The sequence below is a fragment of the Bombina bombina genome, chromosome 5 (assembly GCF_027579735.1).
Source record: "Bombina bombina isolate aBomBom1 chromosome 5, aBomBom1.pri, whole genome shotgun sequence".
In the NCBI taxonomy this organism is placed as follows: domain Eukaryota; kingdom Metazoa; phylum Chordata; class Amphibia; order Anura; family Bombinatoridae; genus Bombina; species Bombina bombina.
The window spans coordinates 926,021,587-926,040,658 of record NC_069503.1 but is presented as its reverse complement, the minus strand read 5'-3'; the positions used below and the strand labels follow the sequence as shown (position 1 = coordinate 926,040,658).

Here is a 19,072-nt window from a genome sequence, read left to right as displayed (position 1 = left end):
GTATATGTCTATATATGTATACATATGTATTTATGTGTTATGTGTATATATGTCTGTAAATACATATATACACATATACTGTAAATATCTAACTATACATACATATACATATTTAGACATGTATATGTATGTATCTCTATGTTTAAGCCCTTTGCAGCCCTTTTTCACTTGATATCTCATATCTTTAAACCCTTATAACTTTTTTTTCCCAGAAAGTTTTATTATGAGTATAACTGTACTTTTAAATGTGATTTTCATGTGTTTTGTGCAACTTTTGTGACTTGCGTAACAGTTAACCGAGCTCTGAAGTCACGCTATCCTGACACGAGTTAAATTAAATTTGTGCTCAAGCGAACACATTTACTTTCAACTTTCAACTAATAAACGCGCTACTTCTGACGCGCGCAAAGAGACACAATAAACTCCTTATTGCATGCGCGCAGCAGTTAGCGAGACACTTGTAATCTAGCCCATTGTGTGCTGAAATTTTCATAAAACTTGAACAGTTTTTCTAAACCAAGAATTTGAGTAAAGAGCAAAATTGTATGATCCTTCTGCTAATATGATTACTTCGCATAGCTATCCATATATATTTGTCTCCCCTCTGATGATCTATCTCTATGTTGTTATGGTGGTACCCACTGAAAAAAAGTCTAGCTCCTTTATAGAAACTAAACCTTATGAATATAAATTAACACTAGCAGACCTACTCAAGAGAGGGCCCTGGTGCAAAGTTTTAATTAATCCATACCCTTAAATCTTAAAGGGACATAAAAAAAAGTCAGAATTACTCTTTTAAGGTTATGATTGAATATGTAATTTTAAAGGACTTTTCAATTAACTTCTATTATCAAATATATTCTGTTCACTAAATATATTCTGTTCACTAAATATATTCTGTTCAACTTTGAAAAAAAGCATACCCGGGTAAGGTCAGGAACATTGCTGCTCTGGAACTGACAATAATAAAAAGCCCTAACATATGTTATTTATAATTTGATTTCCCTTTAAGATTCATGGGACATTGTAAACAGGGTCTGAACAACGGAAGCTCTAATTATAAACTTTGCTCCTGCAATTCACATGGACTTTTAAACAATTCAAAGCATTTGTATGTCTTTTAAACACAAAAGCATCATATTAATAGGTTATTTCATTAATTAATGTGCACTGGAAATGTCCTCATTAAAGGGACACTGAGCCAAATTTTTTTCTTTTGTGATTCAGATAGAGCATGACATTTTAAACAACGTTCTAATTTACTCCTATTATCAAATTGTATTCATTCTCTTGGTATCTTTATTTGAAATGCAAGAATGTACGTTTAGATGCCGGACCATTTTTGGTGAACAACCTGGGTTGTCCTTGCTGATTGGTGGATAAATTAATCCACCAATAAAAAGTGCTGTCCAGAGTACTGAACCAAAAAACTTATATGCTTTATTTTTCAAATAAAGATAGAAAGAGAATGAAGAAAAATGATAATATGAGTAAATTAGAAAGTTGCTTAAAATGTCATGCTCTATTTGAATCACGAAAGAAAAAAAAATTGGGTTCAGTGTCCCTTTAAACAAATGCTGAATTCAGAATATTATGGGGGGGGGGGGGGTTTCCCACTAAACTAAACTAATGTTAGAACCAGGTATAAAATGCCAGCTAATAAAGTATTTCTATCTGAGCTAGCCTGAGTGCAAATCTATAATGTATTATGATTTGGGGGCAAAATATAGTCTGAAAATTACAGAGCAGAAGCAAACTTTATATATAAGTTTAAATCCTACTTTAATACAACATTGTGGAAGCAGTGATCTTGAGATTATGTGATCAGTATATTCAGAAAACAGAATTGTTCATTTAAAAAAAAAAATCCAATAAAACCCGACTGTTTAAAGCCCATCACGTCAGTTTGGATGGCTTAGGTCATATCTGGCTTAACTGTATAGCAGTCTAGGTATTCCAAATAACATTATCTCTACAGGTCAAAAACCCCAGCAAATACAGTGAGCAGAATACATAAGCAATAACTGAATACTAACCTTAACGGTCTCCTCTGATACGTTTTTATCAGCTTTTGAAGCAGCATACTGCATCATTCGATGAAAAAAAGCCTTGGAGAAAATGAAAGAAATGTAAGTATATCTTGTATGAATAGTTTAATAACATAAACAAACTTCTACTGGGTCAGTGATAGCCTATTGCTGCCCCTCACTAATACAATTATTAAATAAAATGTATTAATATAACAATTAAGAATGACTAAGCATAAAGATGCTGATACATTAATGGATACAGAATTCAAGTTTCTGGAGACCTTAAATTGATTGTAAAGTTTACTGATTTAAAGTCCAGTATCTAAAAATAATCTTAAAAACAGGGGCACTTTAAGTCATTTAACTTAACAAAGGCTTATTTTTTAAAATACTTCCCATTTTGTTACAGTAAACAGACCGCCAATCCTCCTCCCGCATCTCCTTGTATATATTGTGTATATGTAATAAATGGCAAATATTTAAAAAAGAAGAGTCTTTGTAAAGTTTATTAACTTAAAGTGCCCCTGTTTTAAGATTATTTTTAGATACTGGACTTTAAATCATTAAACTTTACAATCACTTTAATTCAGGGACATGATAGGGTAATAATACAATTCTGTAATTAATTAATTAATTAACAACACATAGGGAAAGTCCTGCACAGGAGCCACAAATCATTGATATCTTCTGACCAAGACACAGCTAATGGGCCAGTCTGGCACAGCATACACATGTAGTTGCCAATTCAGGCTGTATCTTGCTCAGGAATGGCTCAGTAGTATTCCTGCAGTGGGAGCTTCATTATGGGTTTAATCCTATAACGTAGGTTAAACACATGGTTACCAAGGAACTTAGTATAATAATAAAATGTAAATTTAAAATGTGGCACCCTATAAACACATTTTTCCATAAACTAACCTCACACATTTCCTATGTTTATTACTAAAGACGCCACCGCTATGTCTGCCTCTGCATTTTAAAAGTACAGTATTGTCTGGAGCACTGAGTCATACGTATTAAGAAGCAGCTGTGTAGTGGACCAGGAACTGTTTCAAGGTCAATCAGATATTTCAGAAGTGCTACATTGGAAACATAGCAGTACTCATGATCACAATGATCACAATGATGATGTTGGTAACCTTTGAATTGCTGTTTGCTAAGGGATCCTAGTTCACGTAAAGCTTAGTTTGGGTACTGATGAAGGGAATATACGAGCTACTATCAAACGACAACCAACACACTCTTTCTGAATACATTTTCTTCCCATCAGTATTGATGTAGTCTTGATTGCACAACCTTTATTTCTAGAACATTGTTATTTTCAATGGGTTAAAGGAACGCTAAAGTCAAAATTGTGCACAATCTTTTTATATGCACACTTTCTGAGGCACTGGCTTCAACTGAACATGTGCTAGAATTCACAGCATATATTTAAATGCCTTTTGTGATTGGCTGATGGCTGTCACATGATGCAGGAGGAAGGAAATAGAACGAACTCTGAATTTTGTCAGAAAAAAATCTACTACTCATTTAAAATTCAGACTAAGGGGCCGGTTATCTAAAGGTCTGTGGGCTGGTAAGATTATTTAAGAATGCTCTCCATTACTTCTATTTCCCTGGTGGAATTCTCGAAATCCTTTTTTTACCCTGAAAACAGGGTGTCTCGCTAAGGGGCGTATACTGCATTTTCGTATGGGGAGAAGATGCATACAATAAAAAAGTGCACAATAAAATTCATAATTTAAAAGTTATACAAAATGAATAATGTAACCATTCACACAAAAGTACACAGGAAAAAATGTATTGTTAAGGTGCATACAAACTCGTAACAAAATTGTTCACTAAAAATCGTAATTAATCGTATTAAATATGCACAGTGTAAATTGTAATTTAAGTACACTGGATGTGCAAAAAGCACAAAGAAATGTATTTGTAAGTAAGAAATACAAAGCGTAATTGTTTTTTTGTAAAATGGGCTGAACAAGGACATGGGGGTGTATGACATTTTCTCTCAAATACCAGCATAATTCTGTAAACATATCTGCCTTACAGTTTTATCAAAATACTTAATACCCAAAGTATCAGATTTATTGGTATTAGATGAATTGGGATTTCTTAAAAGACAGAAACTGAACACCTTCCATGACATTAAGTTTATTTGGGAAGACTATTCATGCTTCATGACACAGATATTGACCTTTAACACAATGGGATGTTCACCATTTAATAAATCAAGCTTTACATGCACCAAAATGGGAGGCATTGTCATAGTTAGGGGCAGGCTGGGGAGTTGTAGCATCCAGAGCAGTCCCGGGATTAGCTAAGAGAGTGAGCAAGTTCAAGTTCAGGTTAATTTAGTTTTTCTCACTTTTTGTATAACTTAGTCAAAGAAACTTATTAGGATTATTAAAGGTTGTAATATATCAAAGTAATTCTAACTACAGGCAATATATAAATTTGTAGTCTATGCCTTGTATTGACATTTATTATGTATGTAAACCCAAAATCTTAATAAAAATAATAAATAAAAAAAACACATGCATATGAAAATATAGGTGATTGTAAGATGCTATACACAGGAAAGCAGCATAATGTGATTTATATTGGCTGCAAAATTTTAATTTTTAAAGTACATCCCCTGCTCACTGCTAACTTCGCCCTACACAGTGAAGTGTCCATTTTCAGCAACCTACATTAATTTCATTTGAAGACATATAAAGGGGCATTATACACCAAAATTATTATAGGCTGTTTAAATAAATTATTAGATGTAGATTAAATTTGCAATTGACATGCATTACCTATTTTGCAGCTTACTCTCCTAATCAACTAGCAGGGCCCAGTGATTCATTTATCCCAGTCTGCCTTATTGCACTCTGTACATTAAAGGGACAGTCTACACCAGAATTGTAATTGTTTATTACCCATTCCCCAGTTTTGCACAACCAACACAGTTATATTAATACACTTTTTACCTCTGTGATTACCTTGTATCTAAGCCTCTGCAAACTACCCACTTATTTCAGTTCTTTTGACAGACTTGCATTTAAGCCAATCAGTGCTGACTCCTAGGTAACTCCACGGACTTGAGCACAATGTTATCTACATGACACACCTGAACTAACACTGTCTAGCTGTGAAAAACTGTCAAAATGCATTCAGATAAAAGCGGCCTTCAATGGCTAAGAAATTAGCAGAAGAGCCTACCTAGGTTTAGCTTTCAACTAAGAATACCAAGAGAACAAAGCAAAATAGATGATAAAAGTAAATTGGAAGTAATTTAAAATGAATAAATAATAAACTATCTGAATCTTGAAAGTTTATTTTTGACTAGACTGTCCCTTTAATAATAAGAAAGGATCCTGAATTGCTGTACTTTATACCCAGCATTACTTTAGTACTTCTAGTGTACTTATTTTTGTAGGGCCCAGAATACCATAAAGTTATGATGTCTCACATTTACTCACAATCTATGTAAACTTGTCTTACCTTTCCATTTGTCTTCCTACCTTTAGGGATACTAGACTTTATATTTCTATGTTGTACTCAACAAATTACCCTTTATAGTGCAGAAATCACTAAGCAGTAATAGCTTTGTGCCACCTCTATGGTCCCCAATAAGTTGCAGCACGTCATTAGCTGAATTACGTACTAGAGCAGAGCTGCAGGAGCACATTCTGCCTACGCTATATATGGGGTGAACAGTGAACCATGGGATTGGCTTACCGCCTGCTTACATTAAAAATGGAAAAAAATGCCAATAGTAGAGAGTAAGAAATCATGCAGCAGAGCTAGCCACACACTTATGGAGTGTATTTGCACAGAGATTTTTCAATATAAAAAGTAATAATAATGACAAAGTAGGCTTCAATTGTGCTTATGAGAATGTGAGTTAAAGGGATAGTCTAGTCAAAATTAAACTGTCATGATTCAGATAGAGCATGCAATTTTAAGCAACTTTCTAATTTACTCCTATTATCATTTTTTTCGTTCTCTTGGTATCTTTATTTGAAAAAGCAGAAATGTAAGTTTAGGAGCCAGCCCACTTTTGGTTCAGGACATGAACAGCATTTGCTTATTGGGGGCTAAATGTAGCCACCAATCAGCAAGTGCAACCTAGGTGCTGGATGAAAAATGGGTCGGCTTCTAAGCTTAAAGGGATACTGAACTCAATTTTTTTCTTTCATGATTCAAATAGAGCATGTAATTTTAAGCAACTTTCTAATTTACTTCTATTATCAATTTTTCTTCGTTCACTTGCTATCTTTATTTGAAAAAGAAGGCATCTAAGCTAAGGAGCCAGACAATTTTTGGTTCAGCCCTGGACAGCACTTGTTTATTGGTGGGTGAATTTTATTCACCAATCAGCAAGAACAACCCAGGTTGTTCACCAAAAATGGGTCGGCATATAAACTTACTTCCTTGCTTTTCAAATAAAGATACCGAGAGAATGAAGAAAAATTGATAATATGAGTAAATTAGAAAGTTGCTTAAAATTGCCTGCTCTATCTAAATCACACAAGAAAACATTTGGGTTCAGTGTCCCTTTAAAGGGACACTAAACCCACAATTTTAAGCAACTTTGTAATTTACCATTTTTGGTGAATAACCTGGGTTGTTCTTGTTGATTGGTGGTTAAATTCACCCACCAATAAACAAGTGCTGTCCACAGTGCTAAACCAAATATTGGCTGGCTCCTTAGCTTAGATGCCTTCTTTTTTAAATAAAGTTAGCAATAGAACAAAGAAAAATTGAAAATAGCAGTAAATAAGAAAGTTGCCTAAAATTGCATGTTCTATCTGAATCATAAAAGATAAAATGTGGGTTCAGTATCCCTTTAAATTACCCGTAAGCTTACATTCCTGCTTTTTCAAATAAAGATACCAAGAGAATGAAAAAATTGATAATAGGAGAAAATTAGAAAGTTGCTTAAAATTGCATGCTCTATCTGAATCATGAAATAAAAAAAACTGGGTTTCCTATCCCTTTAAATGTGTGCAAAAATGTAATCACTAAAAAAAAGACATGTAAATGCCAAAATAGGTTTTCAATTACTTAAAGGGACATTGTTCTCTTGCTATCTTTATTTAAAAAGCAGGAATGTAAAGCTAAGGAGCCGCCCCATTTTTGTTTAAGAACCTGGGTTACGCTTGCTTATTAGTTGGCTGAATGTAGTCACCAATAAGCAAGCACTATCTAGGGTGCTGAACGTAAAATGTGCCAGCTCCTAAGCTTTACATTCCTGCTTTTTAAATAAAGATAGCAAGAGAACGAAGAAAAATTGATAATAGGAGTTGCTTAAAATTGCATGTTCTATCTGAATCCCTAAAGTAAAAATGTGTGTTTAGAATCCCTTTAATTAAAAATGAAGAATGTGTTGACTTTCAGTTCTGCAAATCTGGGGTCTTCAAACTACTGGAAATATTTTTTTATGATAATGGACCCAAGATCCAGCACAATTTTCTTGTAGTACACAAAGAATATAGCTGTGTCATTGTGTGCAATGAAAGAAACATATCATTCTGAATCGCAAACAATTTGCTGTCTTTCATCTGCTATTTAATTAAATATGTGATTGTTTAACAAACAAATAGCCCATACATTAAAAAGGAAATGAGCCAGACAATATTTCTTATTATTTCTCTAATTCTATTTCATTAATTCTTTTATTTTTTTTCAATTTCTCTTATGGTTTCCACAATCTGTTAGAAAAGTAATAGTCCTGTGTTTTATTAGATGAGAGAATGTTTAAAAAAAAAAGAAGCTTATCCAGTTAATTGTTCTCTATTTTATTACATATGCTCAATTTTCAGTTTCACTTTACTAATTCTGCTCATATGAGTCTGCGAACGTACAATGCAAATGAAATAATTGTAATGTTCTACTAGGTATATAGAGGGGCAAGAAAAACGATGAGCACTAAAAATTTTACTATACAAAAACTGACATGGGAAAGCACAGAAGAATAAACCTAACACTTAAAGAGACACTCAATCAAAATTATACTTTCGTTATTCAGAAAGAGCATGCCATTTTAAACAACTTTCCAATTTACTTCCATTAAAAAAAAATGTGCACAGTATTTTTATATTTAAACTTTTTGAGTCACCAGGTCCTACTTAGCATGTGCAAGAATAAGTGTGTATGCATTTGTGAATGAATTATGGCTGTCACATGTTATGTGTATGCATTTGTGATTGGCTGATGGCTGTCACATGGTACAGGGGGAGTGGAAAAAGACTAACTTTTAAAATTGTCAGAAAAAAAATCTACTACTCATTTGAAGTTCAGACTAAGTGCTATTGTCTTGTTATCTTGCATTTGTTGATTATGCAAATCTACTGTGTTGACTGGTCTTTTAAAGCTTTGTTTTTTTAATTAGAGAACATAGGTTTTACAATGTTAAATGTAACTGTTGTCCTGTGTCCTCTATTGAGAGATTGAACCCTTGGCAAGTGTAGGTATTTAGTATTCTAGTATGGTTTCAGTTTTGTGCTAATCCTCTAGGTGTGCAATTTACACCACTCATAAAATGATTAAAGGGCAAAAAAAACAAACTGCATTATTTCTAAATATCTCACAAGAGAGGCTTTGCAGAATACCATAATAGAGGCCACACCAGGCTAGCAATCTCTGGGACATGGTGTCCTTGTGATCACATAGCAGTCAGTAGGGTGCTTCCATTACAGTTTGGTGACCACTATGTAGATTACAGTCCATGCATTGCAAATTTTAGAGTTACACCAATAATTAAGTCTTTGTAGTATTTGGCCTATATTTTCTATAACTTTCTAGGAAACATTAGAGATATGGGGTATTCGTAAAATTAGGGCAACATAATCAATCTATTTGGCGGTATTTTTCTCTAGCTACAATAGTTTTGTAGATATTGTTATTAAGAAAATTGAAAAAAAGAATGTATTTTTCATGTCCTCACTATTTTTCAGTATTAAATTCCTATCTATTGTTATTTTATGTACCCATATAGGGTATCACAAGAAAGCTCTGTTTGTTAATGGCTCCATCTGAGGTTTGGCTGGAGCAAATTAGAATGACTGAAGAATTCTCTATTCAGTCCGATCTATGACTCCTAAAAACAGAATTCATCAGGTCTATCTCTGGAGACCCTATAGAGCCACAATCTTGTTGAAAACTACTTGATAAATAGATCAATATTGTAAAAGGGATACAAATTTAGGAAAACTGCACAGTGTTTCTTCCTGGGAATTGAAGTACAGAAAATTATACAGAAATGTTTTTGTGTCCAAATTAAAATATATTTAGACTTCCTTCATTGCTAAGGAAATACAAGTTCCCTCTTGGTGAATGGTAAAGGCTACAGCTGTACCATTGTCTGATTGAAAAGACAGATAAGTTTCTCTTTTCTAGAGAGGCCAGCTCTGAAAGGACCTGAAGATTACATGAAGTTCCAATATAATTATTAGAAACCTTTCCCCCTGAGGAAACCAAACTCCCTGTGTTCTTCTGGACCCCCAGACTGAACTCCAATCCAAGAGATTGGCATATGTAGATATTATCCAAGTTGGTCAAATAAAGGAAGCCCACAGAAAAATAGATTGATAATCTATCCACCAGGATAGAAAAAGCCACACTGAAGAATCCAATAGGATTCTTTCATATGGATTAGTCTAATTTTTATACCAAAGTATGCAAAATTGAAGTGGTCTCATATGAAACCAGGCATAAGGAACAGCATCTGATGCTGCAGTCGTCAGACCTAACCTTTCCATACATTAAGACACAGGTGGGTTGGAATTGGAATATAGTCTTGAGCAAGCTGACTGTAACTATGAACCCTGTTGATCAGTTAGAGAAAGCTGCAATGTCATAGTCATTGAGTCAAGAATGATCCTAGAAAAGAGACTTGATTAATGAGAAATAGAATTCTTTGATATAAATTCTCAATTCACTCCTGCAAAGAAAAAAAGTAGACAGTTGGTATGAGCTACAAGTGAAGTAAAAAATGAAGCCTGAAAAAATATATTGTCCAGTTATGGAGCCACTGAAATAAATGAATTCTTATTACAGACAAGAGAGCTCATAGAATCTTCGTAAAAATTCAGGGAGCTGCAGATGACCAGATGGGAGAGCCACAAACTGAAAGAATTTGTCCTGGAAGCAAATCCTAGGAAAACTGGAGATTGTCTAGGAATCAGAATGTAGGCATGCTTAAAATTAAAGTGAACATAAATTGACCCTATTAAATAAGATAAAATAGTCCATATATTGTTATTTTGAAAATAAGAATTCTGAGAAACTTGTTTAAAGTCTATAATTCTAGAATATACCTAAAAGTTCCCTTTTTCTTCGGCACAATGGAAAGGTTGGAAAAAAAACTCTGGCCTTGTTCCAAAACTGGAACTATTACAGTTATAAATTCCAGATCGAGAACTGACTGAGAAAAAGGTTTTGTTTTCACAAGGTCATTTAGAAAATAATAATAAAAAAAAACAACTTCCTTGAATAGGCCATGATTTGAAACCTTTTCTGAAAACCTAGAAAACTATGTTTAGAACCCAGAGATCCTAGACATGAAATATATGTAAAAAAAATCATCAAATTAAAATAAAGTTATTTTATTGATATGCAGAGACCAATAACTAGTAACAGGTAGTTACAGACTTCCAAAGTTTTGTTGTGCACAGTAACATGTGTGCTATATAAACTTCTTTGACATTGGAATGGCATTGCTACATATTTGCATAAATGTTTAATAAAAGAAACCAATGATTATTTTTTTAGAGCAATTACACACTGAAAGCAGTATTCATCAATCAAAGCAATATAAACGTAAATGGATTTGGGATAGAGACAAAATATAATAATATGTACTTTAATTACTTTACCTGCAAATTTATACTGCAGTGCCTCACCATTATCCCTTTCTTTTTAGTTTCTGAATTGTAAAGCTCTAACTCCCCCAACACAATTCCTTTAATGGCTGTATCTATATTTATTGTTCCTTTGGTAGAATGCAAAAGTGAATAGGGAGTATCTGCTGGAGCATGCCTAGAAGCTGTGAACTCAGTTGAAATACAATGCCTGTGTCTAAACACGAAACAGTTGAATGTCTGCTATAGTCTCACTATCTGTCTGTCACTAAAGCATGCAACCAGACCTTTTGAGAAAGGCCTAAACTGTCCCCTACCAGGAAACAACCTTTATGTTGATTTGGAAGAGAAAGAAGTTTTTGTCGATTGCATAGCCTTGTTCCAACTGGCATAGAATGTCCAGTGAGATCTGAAATATTCGGGTCATTGAAAGGAAAAGGAAGATTTTATTTGTTTTATTTTTCGACTTTATGTTCTGAGGGAGAAAAGTTCCTTTTCCTCCAGTCACTGTAAAACTGATAGTGTCAAGATCAGTATCAAATAAATATGTCCTTTAAAAGGAGAGATAAAAATCTCTTTCTGGAAACCATGTTTGCTGACTATGACCTAAACCAAAAGTCCTTCTGATCAATACTGTTAAAACATAACTCTTTGCATAAATTTTAATTATGTTAATAAAGACAAAACAAATAAGTGCATTACATGACTTTAGATGATTCTAACATTTTAGAAAATCTTTAACCACAGAGTCTTCTGAGATTTGCTCCAATAAATTGTTAAATCAAAAGGCAAACATAAGGATTGCTATAAGAGACCTTTCTTTGATGAAAGGATACCAAATTCCTGTCCATATAGTTCCTGAAAGATATACTATCCTTTAAGGAAATAGTAGTGCGTTTGGCAAAAACAAAAAAGTACTAGTCACCATTGGAATAGTTTCTCAAAACTTTACATTAAAGCTGGTAAAGGAAAAAAAATCCTATTGACGTAAACAGATTAAATTAAAGAGAAGGCCAAGCTTGATATACTCTCTAAAATGTATTGAAATGTAGCCTCAGGAATAGGAGATAAACTCTGGTGAGTATGCAGAGGGTTAACAATTAATACCAGTTGATTAAAAGATTTTTACTCAGAGGAGTTAGAGTCTTGGACACCTAAAAAACATGAAACTTCCTTAAGCAAGGATTAAAATGTTCAAGCTTAAACCTGAAAGATTCTATGAGCCCCATTTATCAAAGTCTGGACGGAAAAGGTTAGCTTCCGCAAACCTGTCTGGCTGGGATTGCAGAAACCGGGCAGCAATACTACACTGCCTGCATTTAATCTATCTATCTATGAAGTGTGGGAAACTTATAGAAAGAGTATAAGAGACTGGAGGAGTAAAAAAAACAAACAAAAAAACAAAACATAAAAGATTTTAAAGATAACTCATGTCAGGTTAGCACACATGAAGAATTAGTGTACTCCTGTAGGGTTAGCGCACAAGCGGAAGTGTAGGTTTTTTTTTCTTCTGCACTTATCATTGAAGTCTACGGGAAGGATAGTTTAGCATGGCCACAACATCCGAGGTCCTGAAGTTGGCTTGCGACGGGTTTTGCTAACACGCAAACGTTTTACTTTCAGCTTGTAGTTAAAGTGCTAAACAGTGCACCACTTGTAATCCAGCCCCTAATCTTTATGCTGAGGACAGTTATGGATAGATAAAGAGTGTGGTTAAAAGTGGTTGGATTTATGTGGTATATAGCAATGTTCAAGTACTTCCAAACACAACCATTGCTTGTACCTAATCTCTAATATTCCTCAACAGAATAGATTAGTTTAGGGAAATCTAGATTCTAATATGGTGGCGGCTATTACTTTATAGCAACGTAGGGAATTTGGAAAGTCCACAATTTTCAGAGTTAAATTAGAGAAAATGAAATAAAGCAAATACAGAAATATATAATATTGCAAAGTTTTTTTGTTACACGTAATTAATTGTTTTATATTAAAATCTTAAAGAATGTAATGTCCCTTTAAGTCTATCTGGTCTGAGCATTATTTGCTAATAAAGTAAAAAAAAAGTAATTGATAAGATAGTATCCAAACTTTCCAGGCAATTGATGTGTTTTACATGCTTACTACTTCCTTTCAATGCTCGGTGGAACCAATCGCTTGCCACACATGAAAATGAATATTTCCATCTAATCAGCATCGTACATTATAGAGGAGAAGCATCCTAATAGGTTGATTAGGAGCAAATAAGACCCACTGCTATGTTTTTACTGGTGAATGAAGCTGCATTTTATCCGTATCCCACCCACCCCCATAGTAAATAGGGCAGTGCACTTCTCCGTCTCTTGCTTCTGAATGTGAGGGAACGGACTGCTAATGAAATCATCTTGACCTAGAAAGGCGTTCAGAGCATTCATCATTATCACTTGAAAGGCCCTTTTGGATCTACTTTTCATCTGAAAGCATTTGAAAACTTCAATACTTCAATTATTTTAATCAGATACTAAGCAGCTGAAATTAAACTTATATGTAGTACTTTACAAAATAGTAAGAGCTAGGTGCTTCATCCTTAGCTTTAAATGTTGTTATGTGCCTAAAACGTAATAAAAGGTAAACTGCATAATGTCTTTATAAGAATAATATTTATGTCAACTTTAAAAAGCCCATAATATAAATATAACTTGAAAGTAATGCAAAAATGCCAGTGTCTCATAAAACTCAGGACTATTCAGACTGGCGTGTAATTTTTTTAGTGCTTTAATAAACTATACTGTACTGTGCAAAAGTTTTAAACAGGTGTAAAAATGTTGTAAAATAAGAATGCTTTCAAGAATAGAAATTTTACTAGTTACCATCCCTTCCTAGACTCCTTGTTGTTTTTTACGCTAAAGATAGTTTCTAATAACTTTGGCTATATATTCAAAGTCGTTCTCATGCTGCATAATTCATTTAGGGCCAATCAGATGCCTCCCAGATGGTACTGCATGCATGATGGATAAATATCTGCATGTACTTCTTAGCATTAACAAGACCATTAATTCTTAAAGCATTCTTACTTTACAGTATTTTTTCACATCCAACTAAAACATATCTGTACTTTACTGTATATAGTAGTAAGCCTACATAAACAGAATGCAAAGTATTTTAAACAGAGGTCAAGTCCTACAAAAAAAAGTGTGTGAACTCACCAATTAATATATATATATATATAAAAAGTGTGTGAACTCACCAATTAATATATATATATATATATATATATATATATATATATAAATCAATGTAAATATTTGCATAGGAAATTAGTACATCTAGGCAAGTATCCCCGCTTGCTTTTCCCCAGAAATTCTTAATATACAATGTTTCCAATGCACAAGAGAATTGTGGGTAAGATATGCAAATTAGATATTCAATTTCTCAGTTTTTTTGCTTCAAAAATACTGTTTTGACACAGCGATCCTTTTAAACAGGATTATGACAGCAAACCAGAAATATAGTGAGTGATTTCTGGTTTGCTGTCATAATCCTGTTTAAAAGGATCGCTGTGTCAAAACAGTATTTTTGAAGCAAAAAAACTGAGAATTTGCATATCTTACCCACAATTCTCTTGTGCATTGCAAACATTGTATATTAAGAATTTCTGGGAAAAACAAGCGGGGATACTAGCCTAGATGTACTAATTTCCTATGCAAATATTTACATTGATTTAATTTTGAGACATGAAGGATTTTAATTTCAGTTTTTTATCTCCCCCCATAATTTTAATATATATATATTCCAGAGCAAAGACAGCACTCACTGGATTTAAGTAAAAAATAATTAATTTTATTGAAAAAAAGTTAAAAGCATAGTCCCATGACGTTTCGGTGTCCACAGACACCTTTGTCAAATGGCATCACCCAGCTTGAGGACCGTTGTATAATCCTGACATCCGGGAGGCAGAGTAACATATCTCCTTTCAAGCAGTCTTATATACCCTCAAATGGCTTGTCAAACAATCCACATTGCATGCATATGTGAGGCCATGCCCCTTCCTGTTTCCTTCTCCTTTACAATTGGATGTAGACACGCTCACAACCCCTCCAGTATTTGTTTTGCATGCACATGGCTAATTAGCATATCAGGAACTGTGCAGGTCATCATCACAGCTCCTGGGTGTGAACACATGTAAATGCTACTTGTAGGAAAAAAGAACAGTTTTTAGAAAGGCAGCTGCTGATGTGTGAACACCTTCAACACTGTCATGGTACAGCACATGGTATAGAAAAAGAAAGGCAGACACAATTATATGCATAACCACATCCTTGTTATGCAGAGTGAAAGTTATAAAAATTGGCTTTAAATTCCTAAGTCTTTGAATGTCCTTTGTTGAAAAGCACTTGTGTATATGAACAAATCCCAGCAATGTCCTTTCTGTATGCAGGGATAACTACCACTAATAGATATAGATAGGTGAGCATCAACAGATCAAGAACATTGGCCAGTAAATGGTCCAAAGTCCATCATGAATGTCCTTTGTTGAAGAGCACATGTGTGTATGCACAAATCCCAGCAATGTTCTTTTTTGTGTGCAGGGATAACTACCACAAATAGATGTAGTGCCAACAAATCAAGAACACTAACCAATAAATGGTCCAAGTCCATCTTGCTATTAAGACCCCTTGGGTCAACTGTATCCATGGTATAGATCCACTTGGTTTCGATTTGCAGTAGCCTTCTCCCTCTGTCTCCCCCTCTCTTCATGGGAGGCACATGATCAATGATCATAGTCTTCAGACTGGAGGCATTATGTTTGTACAGAGCAAAGTGTCGGGCCACCGGCTGTTCAGAGGTGCCGCTCTTAATGGCCTCCCTAATAGCATGGCGATGGTTAGCCATCCTCTCCTTGAAAGTAGTAGTGGTTTTCCCAATGTTAAAAAGGGAACACGGACAAATTAGTAGATAGATCACAAAGTTGCTATTGCAGGACAACCTATGTCGGATCTTAAATCTATTGTTAGTGTGGGGGTGTTGGAAGCTGTCACCCGTCAGCATCCCATTACAGGTGATGCAGTCCCCACACTTGAAGCATCCCATTCTTGTGGGTTTAAGCCAGGTGTCCTTCTGATATGAGCCACTCGGGTCCGTCTTTACCAGGATATCCCGAATATTTTGTGCTCTGCGGTATACCACCCATGGTGGTCTCTTTTTCCACTGTGTTAGCTGTTTGTCCATGCGTATAGTATCTCATCTATTGTGAATGGCTTTATGCACTTGTTCATGCATTGGAGAGTAAGTTGTAATGAAGTTCAAATGTGAGTCCTCTTTAGGTTGTGGCAGTCGGTCCCTGCAAAGTAGGGTCATTTGTGTTTCCTGTGCTAGCTTCACTCTTGCCTTGTCTATATCAGTAGACCAGTATCCTCTTGCCAATAGTTTATTGCACATAGTGTCAAATTGTTGTTGGAGAATTTCAGGCTCTGAGTTATTCCTCACCACTCGGGTAAGTTGCGAGAGGACAATTCCCATCTTTTGGTGTTGTGGATGGCAGCTACTGGATAGCAACAAAGAGTTTCTATCCGTGGGCTTGGAGAATAGAGACGTGCCAAAGCGATACCCCCCATTCTCAAAAACCTTGAAAATATTCAGGTCAAGGAAATGAATGCTGTTGGAATCATATTCTAACTTTAGTCTGATAGGTGATTTGGCACTATTTAGATCATAGGTCCACTGTTCAAGTTGCCTCTCAGTACCTGTCCAAACAAGCAACAGATCATCTATATACCTAGTGTATAAAGAGATATATGGATGTGTTAGAGGTTTCATAGTGAGCAGCTCATAGCCCAACATAAAAAGATTAGCATAAACCGGGGCCATGTTTGACCCCATGGCCGTACCGGATAATTGGAGGAAAAAATCATTCTCAAATTTAAAATAATTCTTAGTGAGACAGTGTTCTATGAGCTCTAAAAGAAACTCTAACACAGGACCAGAATAGTGGCTAGATTCACTCAATGGTTTTGGCAATCTCCAACCCCTCAGAGTGTGGGATCACAGTATAGAGTCTGTCAACATCCATAGTGACCAAAATATCATTGGCTTGCAGAGTAGTATGTTTTTTTAATTTACGAATCATACTAAAAGAATCTTGTAGGTATGAAAATGAGTTACAGACCACCGGTTGCAAATGGTGATCAATAAACTCAGCAATGATCCTCTGGCAGACACAATTGGTCGGCCCGGAGGATTAACCAGGCTCTTGTGTATCTTTGGGAGTAAATATAGTATCGGTGTAATCGGATGTTCGACACACATGAAATCAAATTCAGACTGGGTAATAATGTTGGACTGTAATGCAAACATAAGTGTCTTATCTATAGATTTTTTAAAAACCCAGGTGGGGTTTGCAAGTAACTTCCTATAGGTTTTAGGATCAGACAGTTGCCTCATAGCCTCCAGTCTGTAATCACTGTAATCCTGTATTACTATTGCTCCGCCCTTGTCAGCGGGGCGTATAGTAATACTGTGGTCATTAGTCAGTGTATGTAATGCCTGTCTCTCATCAGTATGTAAATTGGAAAAACTACATTCATCCAAATGCATCTCACAATCGTGTATAAGGAGTCTAGAAAAACTCCTAATGGAGGAATTAGTGGTCTGAGGGTCAAATTTAGATAAAGGTTTAAATTGCCTAAGATTTGAATCAATCTGACGTTGAGCATCTTTAAAGAACGCCTTAATATTTAGGTTCTGCTGAAACTTGTATATATCAATAGCTGTTTGGAAGCTATCATGTCTGGAGGTAGGTATGAAGGATAGCCCCCTATTAAGTAAATTAGTTTCACTAACAGTGAGTATTCTCACTGTTTTTCTTTTTGTGCCCCCCTCATCTGGGATGTTGCCTAACCCGTTTTTTGACAGTGTAGTGGGAGGTTTATTAGCTGACCTGGTGGTAATACCAGTATGCACATCCTTATCCTCACTCTGTATCCTATCCGAATCTCCCTCTGACGAAAACCCTCCACTTGTATCTACTGTGTCAATATGTGTCCTCCCCCTAGGGTTTCTGCGTCTAGGTCTGAATGTTCTAACAAATTCATCCTTACCATAGAGCCACTTATAAACCCGTTTCTCTCAGTATGCAATTTCAACTGTGGTGATTTTTTTATTCTTGAATGCTGTCAGCTCATTGTTATATTGTTTTACTAGTTTCTCTAACTTAAGAACCCACTCCTCAGTTTTGTCATCAATCAATATCTGATAGCTATTCATTTTGATGATGTCAATCTCCATCTCTATCTTTTTTTCCAATCTGCTAACTTCTTCTATAGTGAGATCATAGGAACATTTGTTGAGAATGGAACACCATTTACGACAAAATTCAGGATTAGAGCGGCCTAGTGTAAGAATATTACAGACTCTGAACCCCCTAGGTATTTGTTTATTCTTGTGGTAGCATGATAGGTAAACAGCATGTAAGTTATAATCAACCTTGCGTTTACGTAAATTTAACAATCTATGGTAAATATCAATGGGTTTGTCCCCTCTTAACTCACATATATCCGTAGTGGTGTGAATCCTCTCGGCATCCTCCTCAGTGAATACAAAAATGTCTGTGTTAACATCATCTTCATTATAGTTATGAACCCCACTTGACTGTGAGGCTTAACATTAACAAGACCATTAATTCTGAAAGCATTCTTACGTTACAGTATTTTTTCACACCCAACTAAAACATATGCACTTTACTGTATATAGCAGTAAGCCTACATAAACAGAATGCAAAGTACTTTAAACAGAGGTCAAGTCCTACAAAAAAGTGTGTGAACTTTCCCCCCCCCACACACAATTAATATTGTTTTATATATATGAAAGCAAATTAAATCCAATGAGTCTCACCCACTTAAGGTGCAATAGTCCTATTTCTGCTGAAGGGAGCTAAATAACCCCAGAGCAAGCCACACATAAATGTAAGCATCATGTGTTACACAGTGCAGGGTCATCACATAGCAGGACCTCTGACAGGCTTTCATTTAGTGTATTGTAGGAAGTGTTACTGCCCATTACTAGAGGATCTCACTATCCCTCTAATCAGACTGTGCTCCAGCTCTTCCCACCAGCCGCAGCAGTATTTTCTGAAGCATTTCTGTTCTCTGTCCAGAGGGAACTTAGTTTCTCCTGCAAAAATAGTGCAGGAACTTCATTCCCATGCGTTCCCGCTCG

At 35.2% G+C, this 19,072-nt stretch overlaps 1 protein-coding gene across 1 annotated transcript in view; it reads right to left on the bottom strand.

Annotated features, from left to right (window-relative positions):
* Window positions 1-19,072, bottom strand: part of PREX2 (phosphatidylinositol-3,4,5-trisphosphate dependent Rac exchange factor 2) — a 689,594-nt gene that overhangs the window by 505,721 nt on the left and 164,801 nt on the right. The window contains exon 2 of the mRNA XM_053715101.1: window positions 2,037-2,108. Coding sequence (XP_053571076.1) covers window positions 2,037-2,108 — 72 coding nt within the window. The remainder of the gene's footprint in view (window positions 1-2,036; window positions 2,109-19,072) is intronic.